Source organism: Branchiostoma floridae, chromosome 3, assembly GCF_000003815.2.
Source record: "Branchiostoma floridae strain S238N-H82 chromosome 3, Bfl_VNyyK, whole genome shotgun sequence".
Lineage (NCBI taxonomy): Eukaryota > Metazoa > Chordata > Leptocardii > Amphioxiformes > Branchiostomatidae > Branchiostoma > Branchiostoma floridae.
The window spans coordinates 15,633,786-15,649,236 of NC_049981.1; the positions used below are offsets into that span (position 1 = coordinate 15,633,786).

Sequence of the window (15,451 nt, forward strand, 5' to 3'; positions counted from 1 at the left end):
TTTTCAATTTTATATTTGGGGCGGGGGAGGGGCACCAAACGAGCAGCAAAAACTTGAAATAGAGTCACGTCCCGTCGGCCAGTAAGGCGTCCGTTTTATTGACCGAAAAGAGCGCCAAACTCCTCCATTTCCAGAGGGGCCCATTTGACTTTTAGGGCACCGAAATGGTTGTCTGGTAGGCCTTTTACCTGCGTTAAGCTCTGACAAGCCGATTAAATATTAACCCGATGAAAATCATTGGCTTCATGCATGGTTCGGTGCCACACGCCCTTACAAGTAATACAAGAGGCAGAATCGACCCATTCAGTGTAGGGCAAGAGTAGTTTATAGAGGGTATATACTGCCGTATTTAAGCAGAATACGTAAGAAGAATACGAACGACAGGGAGATGAACTTGACAAAATGCCAATCTCGAAACGATAGGATCGGATAGCTTTATTGAAATGCTTTGATCTTAAGCGACGATGCTGAAAATGGCGAGAGGTGGCATAATGCTGTAATCCTCATATGCATAGTATTTAGAAAATAGATTAAGACAAAGGGCAGCCGGCAAAGAAATTCGTATCGCTGGGAAACGTGTTGGATTTTGAGACGGATTCTTTTGATGTATACATCTTCCTTGATGTATTTCATGATTGCGCCTTGCATACTGCGTGTTTTACAACTTAAATGCCTGGCCATTGCGCAACCTTTCGGGATGGGGCTCTCCAATAGCGTATTCCAGAGCAGCAGCTGACCTTTCTGCCACAAATGATGAGGTCACTTTTTCCTCTGACATGCGTTCGGAGTAGTTGATTTGGCCATCTCCCTTCTTTTACATCACAATCGCTGCGCGTCTTTGATTATTCTAAAAACCGACGTTTTAATCGCGAAATAATACCGTGTAATTGATAGCTGACGGCGCATTTGTGATGAGATTATAACCGATGCTGCGGGCAATGCTCGACAAACGTGCCGCGAACTTAAAATGTAAGTTTAAAGCAGTAGATGATGCTTACCCGCTGGCGCTTTAATCCTGACAATCAGCACCCCATCTGGGGGCCTACCTCCCCGCTAATACGGATTCAAACACGACATGCATGTAACGGTCGTAACGGTCATCAAAATTTCGAAAGTATTTGAAAAAAAAGAAGAAATAAAGTCTGCAATTGCATGAATTGATGTATGCAGTTGGTACTCTAAATTCAATCAAATGCTTTGGCTCCGCCTCATTACCTGTGGCATGACGTATGATCGGTTTTAATGAAAGAATCTGCTTGGCGGATTATGTTCTGATTAGTAGCCAGGGCGCAGACAAGATAAACGGCGTTAGACGACAGTTTGGCAGCCATCTTGAAAGATGGCCGCTTTTAAAGCCGCGGTAGAACATTTTCGGACGGACCGTGAGACATTACAGAACGGTCCCCCTCCATTACACCAGAAGACAGAGCGTAAACGACGCACTTGATGCCGGAAAGATGGCGAAATTTCCTGACCCCACAACCAACCTTGGCGAAGGTCGAACGCAGCACTTGCCTCCTCCAGATTTCGTTACGAGCATCCTCGTGTAAAGTCGTCATTATGTCGCTTCGTCATTTAGGATGACTCCGTTTTTACTTAACTGCTAGACCCAATAGACGTGATAGCTTCGCCCTCGAACCGGACTTCCTACTTAATGATTGTTGCCAGTTGAGGTAGTGCGTCGGCACAGACAGAAATCCCCTCTCTGCCTCCGACAGGTCAGAGTTGGCCGTGAGGTAGACAGTACCGGCAGGAGATTCCAACAGACGTGCAACAACTCAAAGACAGGAAGCTCCTTCCCGGCATTTTGGATGCCGCAATCCTTCCCTCACCATGCCTGGGTACTACTACCACATCAAGATCCCCCAGACCACTCGGCAGGGAGGGTCGCCGCGCTCGGGCAGGGACAAGGATGGGAAAGGGAAGGATAAGAAGGACCCCAAGGCCGCCGCCGAGAAGGAGAAGCGCAGTCGTGACACTATACGCGAGCGGTCTGCCAGAGCACCACCCGCCGAAAACAAATCTTGGTGGTTCCCTTACGAGAAGAAGGTCCACCTGATGGTGTTTACAGCAGTTGGGGTGATCTGTATTGTCTTGGGTTTAGGAAGGGGACTGAAGCTGGAAGACAGGGCTCTGGGGGCGGTCCTGTTCTCGTTCGGACTTTTCGTGCTTGTGATGATAGGGGTGTGGCTCCTCAAGGTGTACATCGTGGCCAGAAGAGCGAGGAAGAGAAAAGAAGAAGAGGAAAGAGAGGGAAGGTAGGAAAGTGTTTTGAAAATCAACTTTGGGGGCAAAAATAGCGAAAGCTAGGCTTGTAGATATTAGAAAATTGGCTTAAAACTCGGTCTATTTGATTTTCGAGGAACCGGTGTCTGTTGAATAACAATGAAGGTGTTCAATAGGCCAGAAACAAAGGTAGATAGCGGTCAGCTCGAAGCTAGAGGAATCCTTACAATCCTTACAATGAGAACCGTGTAGAGACATGGGGAAACCGCTACGCATCCGCGCGTTAAACACATTATTGCGCAACAACAGTATCGGTCCATGCGGACACAAGCGCTCAATGGGAGCCACCCAATTTAGGGACGGCTAATTGTCGCCGATAATTTGCGAGCCAGAGTTTAATTCAACCCACGCAGAAATCATTCAAATTTCGGTCGGGACAAGGCTTTCAAGGAAGCGTTATTCGGCAATCACCAATGTCTCCGACCGTGGGGTTGGAACCGATCGTTAAACCAAATCAACTGCTGTGGTCTCCTGGTCGTTAAGACGGAATGAAGTACATCGCTTAGTATTCTAGCCACTCCGTCCATCCTGCGCGGCATTGCAGAATGATTTCCGGTATAATTAGTTCCGCAAACTGCAGATAGCGCCGTGCGAGTCTCCAAGCAGGAGGTCAGACTATAATCACGGTTTGCTTTTCAGAAGGCTCCAGGCGTAAATTTGACATTGATAACTTCCCGCCATTTCCCTTCCCTTCCAGGTCTCCCAACCCTGTAAAAGCGAAGCGGACGTACGAAACGTTGTCTGCCAATAGACTCGGCAACAAAGATCGCCAGGCACGCGCCGAACAGTCTCGGGCCCTTTTGAAGCCGTCCCCCTCGACAATAACGACGAGCCCCGAGAGCGAAGACATGCCCCTGCCGTCAGAAGAGACGACCCCAGAGTCAGCCCCACCCCCGGCGTATAATGAAATTGTACAGGCATGAAGGACACGCAGATGACAGAACGTCAGAAAGAATCTCTCCATGTCCGAATCTCTCCCTCAGACTGTTCAGAAGTGACCGTCGGAACCGCTGAAGTGAGACAGACAATTGCACATTTCCTGAAAAACACTGGAGACGTCGTGGACATTAGACTAGTCCCAATCTTTGTTCCAATGCAAAACTAAGACTTCTATGTAATCGTGAATACGGCAATTTGCGGCTGCAATAGCCCTAGAAGGAGTAATTCAGCAATAAGAACTTGGACAGGACTGGAATTGTTGTCATTCCCCAGTTACGCTTGCGTTAATGGGGTTACGTAGAGGCCAAAGTGTTCAGATGTACACATGTTTCTCGGTTTAATTTATGACTAGACCTAGTGATGTTCCATCTGGTGCCATAACCAGTGTTGTTAGGTGGTCCCATCCCTCCGCATTTATACGCTTACGAGCTAAAGGAAATGCCCTTTCTATTAATTCCCCGCAAGTTATACGATCAGCCCTTGCATCGCGACTTCGTAAACTATTTCCTACCCTATCAGCCACGCAAGATGAGATGTTAACAGCCGCCTAAAACAGCAAGTCATCAGCCCACAAGTTGATGTTTGAAAATAGCACCGCATTGCCCTGCGCAATAACCCTTTCATTGCCATTGCGCGTAGTGTAGGAAAAAGAGAAAACCAACTTGAGTGACTGCACGAGACAGTTTACCACAAACGCTGTAGAATAGAAGTAAGCTACATGTGTGGGTACTAAAATAACGTGTTTTTACTATTAAGCAGAGGTATATAAAAATGCATACTTGTATATGGCCACTGCGAATATTATATGTATATAAAAAACACTATATTCATGTCGTCGTATAGATGTTATAACCTTCTGCGTTAAACCGTGTATAATAGTATCTATATTGTACCATCGTACTTTGCTGACCTAAAAGCCTACGATATGGTGTGCATCACGCCAACTTTTCCCCATAATGACTGTAAAAGATTGCTTTGAATAGACTTCGTTTGCCTGAAGCAAGTAAGATGAATTCTTGCATTTCATTAGAAACTGTTAAATTGTCTTTTGAGAAACTTCAACTTGCTCCATTGTTTAGAAATTCGAACAATGTTCTCTTTGTATAACGGCAGAGGCTTTAGTTGTACTCGAAGAGTTTACATTGCAAATAAACTATATCAAATTGTTTAGGCCAGGATTTTACGGGCATTGGCTCCACTATTGGCTGGCATGTTTCGAACTCGATGTATCGCAACTTCCACTGCCCATCAGAAAAGACTCATTCACAGAATTCTATCAAATGAACGCATTGAAATATAAACGATTTCCTGTCTGTATAACGTATATTCAAACTGTGTGTTATTGGTAAAAAAAATTAAAGATATTTACAAGACGATAGATGATACGACACAGGCTATTTTCTGCAGAAACCCTTCAAACTTAAAAATGCTACATTTTCTACAGTTTAGATGTCTCACAAACAAAAAAGTAGCAATTAAGGATTGTGACGTATTACGCCAGTGTTAGTATTTGTTTCTCCGTGTTGAACCAATTCATAAGTTGATTCACTCATATTTTGATTTTATGCCTGGGCGAACACATATTACTGTTTTACTACTGTATACTGCTAGCTTCTTTGCATTATTAGCTACTTAAGATTTACACCTACATATGAGAGTTCTTCTATTTTAGCCGATCTTTGACCTCACTATGGTCATTTGTTGTAATGCAATGTTATTCCATATCAAGGTTCTTTTCCCAGGAAAACCAATATGGACTTATTATATTATGTCAGATAACTAAAATAAAAGGAGAGAAAATATGCTATGTCGAATCCATAGCTACAGAGTTCCTTTCTCTATTCTTACAACACGCGTAGACAAATTCAAAGTTTTTCAATTACATTGTGTTTGATATAAGCGCCGGCGTGGTAAGTTGCAGATGAGAGCTATGCACTGTAAATCACATCAGAACGCTGGGTGTGCAAAATTTCAAACAGCCTAAGACGTGCTTGTCCGGCAATAACCTTGCCCTTAAGAGTCAGCATGGAATTCACAAGTTCAATACAGCTCGTCTGTTCACCGTCTGTAACATCTGTCTCTGTTGACGAATCAGCTAAAACGATTTTGTTTTGAAGCACATTCAAAACAAAATCATTGTTAAGACAGAAAATTGAAGATTGAGATTCTCCATTTGAGTACGAACGATTTCAACACCTGCCTCTATACGATATATAAGCTATGCGAATTACAGAACTGAACCAGAGTCCATTAATACTGATATCAAAGGGGCGTAAGAACGTATTTCCATGCAAATCATAAGTAGATCGGCGATATTTAGGTAATAGTCCGGACTTGGAAACTCTCCAAAATGGCAACATTTTGAGCATATGGCAGTTTACTGGACTACGGAACAGACAAAAGTGAAGGTGGTGTTTTCCAAACAGTGACATAGGAAATATATGGAGACATATGGCGCTAAAATTCGACACGCTTGACTTCTGACTCTGTAGCTGTGATATTTGGAGAACGTGATGAATTTCTCCAAAATTGCAGTGGCTGGTTTCGACTGATTGATTATGTGGGGGAGACAGACTACATAAGAAATAGGACGACTTGTCAGCACTCAAAAAAAAGAACTAGTATAGTCCCATCTGTATCTTTCAATCGACAGATTACATTAACAGATTAGAGTATGATTACGATTCCGAAGTGACGATTTGTTTTGTATAATTAAAACTATAAATCTTTTTGTTAAGTTATTTGTAAATTTTTGTTATACCTATACTTATTCCTTTAAAATAACAATTTCTGTACATGCGTTTGATTTCTGTTATGTAACTTATGTACCGATTTTCTGTACGTTTTCCGGACCCCATTGTAAATCAGTACCAATATTACTGTCGAAAAGGCTATCAAGATGTTTCGAAGATTAAATAAAGACATGAATAGATACGAAATATATAACATTTGGTACGTACTACATGTAGAAGTTGAATTCAGCTGTATGATATTGCTAGAACTAAATCAAGTATGAGGTAGCATCTCATGTGCAGTGCAACAACCACTGGCTTTCTGTGGCAAAAAAAAGAACTGATAGCCGTATCAGAATACTGCCGTGTTGAGTGGAATGCGAGATTTCCGTCGAAGTTAACATATCGCAGAGGGAAATAAAATCCTCAAAGTGCAGATCGATAGCATTTTACGGCGTGTACAAATGCACCGGTGTCCGAGAGACACCTTCAAATGACTTGGGCAAACTTAGGGAGTGCCATTTACCAGGCACGGACTCCCGCATGAAATAACTGCTTTTGTCCATCGAAGTGGATCTGAACTCAATAATTGAAGATATCAAAAGCTGGCGGTGTCTGAGTGAGTTGGGGGAACGTGGGTTGAATGTATCGGCTCTCTTCAGTTCACACTTAAAAGGGCGGAGGAAAGGGAGAGCCATCGCGAGAAGACATCCATCCAGTGTGAAAAATTATGCAATTTGAAAGCAATCTCAATATTTGATCTACAATCCTTGTGCCAAAGAGGCGAGGGCGGTATGAAGTCTGATGCATTGTGTTTGGGGATTGTTGCAAATGGATGGGCGACGTGATAATCTAAAGGGACCGTTTCAAATGATAAAAAGGCAAGAACTTTCTTTATTTGACAGTGTTTTGTAATGAAATCAGTTCTTATATTTAAGACATCTCTTACAAATGCATCTACTCCATACAATAACTTTGCATTGCATATTAGATGTGTTCAATCCATACACTCCAAGTAAATGGTTAGACGCAAACAGAAGCTTTGGCATCGTTATTTTGTAGAGCCAGAGACGAAAGAGCGAGAACAATTACTTTGGTTTGAAACACAGTCTCAGAAAACGCTCTCCCCTTTCCTTGGTCCTGAAAATACAACTGTTCTAACACGTGCGGTAAGGGTTGGATTACATATACTTAGAACAAGGAAAAACCATGGATAGATGGCAAGAACAATTGACAAAGGTTATTATTTTTTGGCTTTGCATGGTGTATTCTAGGCTACCCTTGGTCGTAGTAATATATTTTTCTGACACATACATTTGTGTAGATTGCTGAGAACAAGAGTAAATATACACCATAAATAGACGGTACAATCCAGCTGATAACAAAGGCTATTGTTTCCTGGCATTGTGTTCTCTCTCTACCCATCTCTGTTCTGATGATATGGTTGCTATTTCACGTGTGGCTAGCTACTTAGAACAGAAGCAAAGCAAGCCCATTGGTAGACGGTACAAATAGAGCTAATAAACACTATTGTTTTTGTGTATTTTGTACTAGCGTTGCCGTTGTTGATGAAAATACTGTTTTGACTCAGTTGAGTAACAAAGACTTGTTTTTCTGCCTTTGTGTATTCTTTACTAGCTTTGGTGATAGAAGTATGGCTGTTCTGACCCAGCTAACAAACAAAGACTATTGTCTGCTGGCTTTGTTTTCTCTCTACTAGTCTTAAGCTTGGTGCTAATACTACAACTGTTCTAATAAGTACGGTTACTTATGTATGGCTTACTCAGAATGGACTAAGAAAATGGGAAGACGGTATAAGTATAGACAATAAACAAAGTTATTGTTTTATTGCCTTGTATGGTCTCTTTTTGCCTTGGTATTGCCGACACTGTTACATACATGCATGTACGGACTACTCCAAACAGCAGAAAAGGGAGACACCCGTAAATAAATGCTGCGGTTTTTAAAATGCGCAACTTTGTTGTGCAATGCATACTATGCTATTGTAACGTTCTAACTGCAGAATAGAAACAGACTGGATTTTTATCACGTATGGACATTTTTCTTTTACATTTATTTTCTTGGTATGGTATGTTAACAAAAAGTTCAGAAGAAATATCAATGCCCTTAAGTTTTCCATGTTTTATTCCTAACGTATAGCCTCTATCGTTTCTTCTATGCGAAGGTAACAAATAGTTTTATCATCTATAGATATTTTACATGATTGCTTTTGTAACATTAACAGTGAATCATGAAAGGTTCAAAATAACTGAAAATTCGGCCACTGGCCGTAACGTTATCCATGTATCATTCTTAACGCACGGCATCTATCGAAGCCTTTACATAGCAGTTTCAAATAGATCGCTCTTTCATCTTAATGGACATTTTGTCCATTTTACGTTACATCTTTCATGGCAGATAGGAAAGAGATGTATTAAATAAATGGAAGTTCGGTCAATGCCCCAACATTTTTCACTATTTCAATTTGATTCTATCGTAGCTCTTATACACCCAGCATTGTGGTCGCATATTCGGAGGGATTGCAATGTCTCTAACATTTCTATCTACTGCACGCCTCCAGCTCTTCCATTTTGCCAGCACGTTCGTGCAAATTACCAACAAAATGTAGGTATAAAGACGCTATCCGTAACCTGGGAGAGGATTCTGAGGTCATAACGGAACATAAGCCACGAACATGACTTGCATTAAGAACGTAATATATCCACCAAATGAATTCGTCTCATCAGCAGCAAGTGTAACAATATCATCAATGCTGCGTCAGTACGCGGTAAATATGCCAGACAACAATTCTTGCATTTTGCAAGGGCTAACAGCAGGAAGAATTCCATAGAAATTGTCTGGAATGATTTATACCCAATCTTTAATGGAATATCTTAAAAGCTAACATATCGCTACATCATGTCTGATAACTTCAACAACTGTAATATTCCGTCTGACACCTAATTATTGCAATGTAATTTCTCCAGGCCCTAGACATCCCTTGGAAATGATTAGATGCCACCTTACCAGATTAGATATGTTATGGCTGCCACTTCGAATTTTCTAGACTGTGAATCAGATTAGATAAGATGTTAATGACTACAAAATAAGATTCCAATGATTACAAAATGTATGCGTTTCTATATCCATAGGATAAGAGTCAGCTAAATGAAGGGTACAACAGGACTGTACATCTTTAATCACGGGGCTTCGTGCTTGTGTGTACATGTACTGTATTAGTGTGTGTACGTGTGTCCATGCACGACACCACACACAGTTTAATCATGCACGGGACATGTTTCGTCTATACACAATATTTTCATCTACAAATCTCCTCATGCAAACTTCTATTTCCATTGACTCTGTAATTTTAATTCTGTGTGTGTGTTATCATTATTTATTCCATCGATATCTTCAAAGAATGACATGCCCTCAAGGCACAACTTTCCTAAACACAACTTGACACCAATAAGGTAAAAGCGCTAAGGTTGTCATTTACAATCTTAATCATCTAGACTAATATGATAACTTGCCCCATTATATAAGGGAAACCCTTTTTATTGTCAATGGGATTACATAACTATTGCTTATAATATTTGTTGTTGCCACTAAAATAAAATCACCGCCATTTAAGATTCAAAATTTTGCAGAGTAATACAATATCTCTAGGTCACACAGTGGACTACTAATACAATATCTTTTCACATCATATGAAATAATACTTTAACACATGCACCCACATATTTATGTAAAGAGATATCATCACTTCATATGGCTTTCTGGCAATTTGACATTTAACTCGGTGTGGTTGGAAAGGTTTTCAAACGACATGCAACACACATGTTTTCAGATTTATTATATTTTCAAGTTTTTAGTATTTTGTTGCAAATGTAGTATACCGCCTCTGAGAAACTGTCACACACTGTGGTGGGAGGGGGGTTGATCTTCTCTTCATCTCCTGGTCTGTATTTACCTGCAAAAACAACAGTACAGAATTAGAGTACTGCAGTATTGAAATGTTCCTATGGCTTTTAATGTTTGCATTTTTGCTACTGGCCACTTAATGCGTGAGCTTTAAAATGAGTGTTTCAATTACTTATGTGACTAGAGACTGAAGGAGCCTGGTAGAGACTAACATGTAAAGTGCTCATAAACCGAAACAAAACTTACCCACAATATTGTCTATGCGCATGTGGCTATTACAAAACCAAACCTGGTACCATTTGATGTGGACTGCCACGAAGGAGCACTCAGACTGATTCTGTATCTGTATATAGCCAGTATATGACTGCCCTTCTGCATAACACATCAGCTTTGCAGGCACATGGGCGGCAGCAGCTATATTACACAGAACACCCTGTCACATCTAAACTTTGCACGTCTAGCTGAGCTGAGTATACCCCTACTGCACTTTGTGGCAATGAATTTCACTCTACCTAGTTCTAGGAAAAATACATGCCAATTATTGGTGGTATTTTCTTAGCACCATACAATAACACTCAATATCACGGAGTACAACATATAATACGGCACAGACTTTGAGACAAAAGCAATGCAATAAATTCAATCTATTTTCCCTTTTGGATAAGCTTGTTTAAGAACAAAATGTATCATATGCCTGAACAGCGCTGACAGATGCTTTGGAATGGTTGAATAACCGCAACTTTTCAAAAATTCAGGGCTGGGAACTAGGCTGCCTTTGTGCAATCAATTATGCAAATGAGAGCAGTGATGTACGAAAGACACGATCAGGATTCAGAGGGAGAGCAGGGTTACCTTGGAGACCGTCCAACGACATGTTTTCTAATCTTTAGAGAAGCCCCTAGAAACGAACAGTAATTACCAGATCATGAGTGTAACTGCATCTATGTAATGATGATGGCTGATAGGGGCATTGCTATGTGAAGTTTAAGCTTGGAAAAATTACTTCCTGCCCCAGAAGAATGGCAGGATAGAAGATGGTCTTTGTTGGATAGTTGCCTCTACCATGTGAATATTCTTGATTATAATATATGTAAAGTTAAATATTCTTTTGCATTACTGGTAAAATGTCTTTAGGTGTAACACAACAGTTTTGTACAGTAATTACAAAATGCTGAGCAAGACCATACTGTGAGGTTTTATCCACTCACACAGGGAATGATGCCTCATCTTTAATTTTTTTAACTTTAAACAATGGTGGTTGGTTCTTTAATATGGTCCTCCTCAAAAATGGGACCTCCAGCTTCCAGCTTGATAGCTGTGGAACAAGTTTGTGTCGTTTTTTGTTTCTCCAAACTTGTGACCATAGCTTGTTTACAACACGAGATATCAAAATCAAAAGCTCTGTTGCAACGTGCCATGTTGCTAGGGGGCCAAAAGTGTAATCATTTGGAGGTCTTATGTCAAGACCTACTTAGTGCAAAATGTTTTTGCAAACATTGAAGGACCAGATCGGGATTTCCAACAGTAGAATCGGTGATTGTGGTGGCATAAATCCCAATCAGAGTCTCTGACGACAGAAACTCCGATCAGCATCTCTACCGACAGAATCAGCGATTCTACCAGTAGAGATGGCGATCGGGATTTCTGTCGAAACTCAGATCCAGGTTTTCTACCGGCAGAGATCCCGAACGGAGTTTCTACCGACAGAAATCCCGATCGCCATCTCTACGGGTAGAATCGCCGATTCTACCAGATCGGAGTCTGTACCCTGACATTAAGAGAGATGGAAACCCACAAAGACATATAAATCAACTGTTACATATGACACCAAACATTATCACAATCACTACATGTTTCTCAATATAAAGAGAATGCAACTTACAACTCATACAAATCAAATGTTGTGCATAACATATGCCAGAAGGCATTATCACCATATTAAACTATACGCAGGCAGGCAAACTATATGATATACAGTTCCCTCTTCCCAATGCACCAGCAAATCTTATCTTTACGACGATGATAAATATGTCTGAAAGTTCATTCACTGGAGATCTGACCGACAGCAAGTATGGGAAGCAATTATCATGGATCATAAACACAAAGCACTTTATTCCTGCAGAAAATTTCTTCTTATTGTCGACATTTACAGGTCAGATATAAACTCATCATGGTGTATAGATCAGACTCTCTGACATAAAGGTGGGGTCAGAACTGATAAGAGCTCCAAATGTCACCTCAATCCAAGGGAGTATTGAACACCAGTTCTGATGATTTCATGGCATTTACATTTGCAAGGTGGAATTTGGACCTGTCAAGGACGATTCCATCAACACGTCTCTCCCTGAAAACTTCTGATTGGAGATAAGATATGGTACAATGAACATCTATTCCCAATTCACTGAGAAAATGCTTTCAATTTTCATCCCAATTTGTAGCCTTTGTGTTCCAAGCAAACAGGATGTACCCCAGTATGTTCAAGCCAGTAGGGAATAGCAGCAGTGCATAGTCACCTGCAAGACTATTGAGTAATGTTATACAATCATGACACAACAGCCCCCTGACGTATAATTTACACTCTGGGAAGTGGGCAATTTCAATGTTGTTCATTTAGGAAAATAAATTTCCATGCATCATTTTCCCACCTTGTTTTTGTTCTATGTTTCTATTGTGAGGGCGTTAACCACTATGACATTAATCTTTGACTTTGTAGCTAAATCATTCCAGTGGCATTAAACAGCAAAGTGGCTAAGGCCAACCAACATGAGGTCATGGGTTTGAATCCTGACATTCCTGACATCAAGCCCTTTTGTCCTTGGGAAAGGAACTTGACAGTCGATTTTCCCCACTCCACCCAATATGTAAATGTAGGGTACATGACTTAAGTTGGGGAGGTAAAAGGAAGAAGAGAATGAGCTGTATTGTAATGAATTGTTACAATCATTGTACCACAGAAAGAATACTGTAGCTACTCTCCAAGCAGAGGTTAGGCTCCGGCTGTTTTTTTAACGTTTTTTGTAGTCGTTTTTATTGGGCTTTCTATTTTTTTTTATATCTTGCTGTGTCAAAACCTAACATAAACCTAAAGGTTTGGCTGGCGTACTTCAAGAAAAATGACAAAATAGAAAGCCCGATAAAAACGACTAAAAAACGTTAAAACAACAGCCGGAGCCTAACCTCTGCTTGGAGAGTAACTGTAGCAACATTGTGGTCACTATTCAACCGCCAGGATTTCATCATTGCAATCATTTGATCACTCAAAATGTGACTTTGATTTTGAGACAGTGATGTTTGTTCCCATCATTAAAATGGAACCCCTTCCCCAGTACTGCAATGCTAAATGGATTTACAGTGGCTTGTCCGTCAAAAGCTTACTAAACATGAACCAGAATTAATAACCAAAGTGAAGTTCCCACCATTGCATTGAGTCTAGAGCTTTTGATTTATGATTCAGAAACCGTTACGGCATTCATGCGGAAAGTTACCGATGCACAGTCAGGCAGACTAACTTTTACAATGTCAAGTTTCCTGTGTTTATCATCCATCAAGGTCAGGCCAAAATAAGCCTTTCACCAAACCGTGGAATACACAAAGTACGAAAGATTAGAACCTGGCAAAGGCAACATGGTGTTCTGGAGACAATGATGTATTCCTGACCTTTCATTTTCCAACAGAATGATCTTTTCGATTCCAAGCCCTGTCACGGCTCAAAAAGTAAAGGGGACGAAGGAGACCCACTTCTTGCATTACCTCAACTAACGATTAGGGTGTTATTGAAATGTGGATTTAACGCCTAACTACGACCTTCAAGCTTTGAACAATTTTACGGCTTAAAACTATATAGCAAAAGCTTTTAGGCAAATAGAAAATATGCCTGCAATGCTTTGGTCTACTTACCAGATGAAAAGAATGCCATTACATCAAAATTGGAAGTTGAGAGTTCACTATAACTAAGTGCATTTGTCTAGTAGCAAGAAACCTGGAGATATAATCTTGTGCCAATAGGTGCATTCCATAAAGCAATTACATGACCTCTATTCTTGCCTTCTCAGCAACCTAAAGTGAATTTACACCAAGCAAAATTTCTATGAATAACTAAAATATTGGCAAACTGAACAAGGTTGAATTGAAGGACAGCATAAGTATTGAGAAGAGTTCTTGGGGGTCCCTTAGCACTGGTTAGAAACATGTAGTACAGCAAATCTTGAAATATTCTTAGTTGTTTTATTATCTCCATGAAAATTGTTTTTGGTGTGTCTGTCTGTGTGTCTGGATTTTTGTACTGCCGTCCGGTACTGCCACCCGGTACTGAACCTTCCTTTTGGGTAGTGGCACCCTAGTAGACCAACCCACCCACCCCTTTCATTTCCCACAGAAAAGGGTACATGCTTTTTTGTGTCACATTTCATCATAGCATAAACTTTATCATAGATTAAAACCATTGATATAAACAAGTTCATATGCAAAACAACAAAATTTTGCTGTACTTTCAAACATATGATAGATTTTGACAAAAGTCAGTCCTTTCAATTCAAAGCTCTGAATGACGCCATGTCACATAAGTTATAATCATTGTTATATTTTCACCTAAGCCTTTGTGTGTGTGTGTGTGTGTGTGTGTGTGTGTGTGTACATGTGTGTGTTTGTCTGCCATATGGTACTGCATAAATCATGCAAGTGAGCAGTAATTTGCATAAAGTCTAGTATTTCATGGAGACATGAGGTCACTGAACTCTAGTTTTTGGTGTGTCAGTCTGTTTGTCTGCGTGTCTGGATTTTGCAGTTTCTCCATGGATTTCGATGATATCTGATGATGTGTTGGGAAGACAAGGTCAATTTTGGGCCCTAGTATGTGACCTAGGTACTGCAACAAAACTGTCCTTTTTTAAATCTTTTGTCCTGGTGTATGTTTGGGCCCACTAGCAGCTTGTTCTGGTACTGCAGGTGCACTTTTGTCAAAATCTTCCAAGGAGCATAATGGAACATAGGAAATGCAGATTTACATAATATGTAGAAGGCAAGTACCTTTGGCAGAGATGTACCGAATGAACATTATGTACAGCTCTGCAACAGACCTGAGCAAGCTGACAGATGTACCCCATGTGGCAGAGACTGTCATTCTCATATAGGACTGTTTAGCCAGTCGACGCTGTAGGGCTGATATCAATTAGGATTTTACCATGGTCAATATTGACCATAAGAGGCCATATATATACATATATATATACATAATGTGCCAAGTATGGAATCTTGGACTAAATTTGCATACTTAATGAGAAAAATCTATATTTACTGTGTTTGCCATTATAGGACTCAAATGCATGTAACATGTGTAGTTTGTGACAGGTTGAAAACTAGCAGATACCAATTATGCAAATAAGTCCCTAATTTGCATAATTAATGTAATTAATTAAAGCACAATTGTAGTAAATGATTGGAGTTCTATCCTATAGCTAATTAATACTGAAAGTCCCATTCTTTTTGCAAACTAGAAGCTATATGATTCCTGCACCTCACTGACAACCCAAAATACATGCAATTCTCATACCTTGATAAAAACACATTTCTGT

General features: G+C 40.4%; 2 protein-coding genes across 4 annotated transcripts in view; one reads left to right on the forward strand and one right to left on the reverse strand.

The window, feature by feature from the left end:
* Nucleotides 1-895: 895 nt before the first annotated feature.
* LOC118411227 lies at nucleotides 896-4,395 on the forward strand. Its single transcript, XM_035813355.1, has 2 exons — nucleotides 896-2,258; nucleotides 2,984-4,395. The coding sequence occupies exons 1-2, from the start codon at nucleotides 1,834-1,836 to the stop codon at nucleotides 3,207-3,209; spliced, it is 651 nt and encodes a 216-aa protein (XP_035669248.1). The 5' UTR covers nucleotides 896-1,833; the 3' UTR covers nucleotides 3,210-4,395.
* Nucleotides 4,396-7,797: 3,402 nt separating this feature from the next.
* LOC118411226 (haloacid dehalogenase-like hydrolase domain-containing protein 2) overlaps nucleotides 7,798-15,451 on the reverse strand; it is a 40,983-nt gene continuing 33,329 nt past the window's right edge. For all 3 annotated transcript variants that reach the window (XM_035813354.1, XM_035813352.1, XM_035813353.1), the window contains one exon: nucleotides 7,798-9,930. In XM_035813354.1, the coding sequence (XP_035669247.1) occupies nucleotides 9,829-9,930 (102 nt within the window). In that variant the 3' untranslated portion in view covers nucleotides 7,798-9,828. The remainder of the gene's footprint in view (nucleotides 9,931-15,451) is intronic.

What these genes read in the sequence shown, in the direction of transcription:
- LOC118411227 (XM_035813355.1), top strand. Translation starts at nt 1,834, where the DNA reads ATGCCTGGGTACTACTACCACATCAAGATCCCCCAGACCACTCGGCAG. An exon ending in GAAGAGGAAAGAGAGGGAAG is followed by an intron (nt 2,259 to 2,983) that starts GTAGGAAAGTGT and finishes CTTCCCTTCCAG; the next exon opens with GTCTCCCAACCCTGTAAAAG.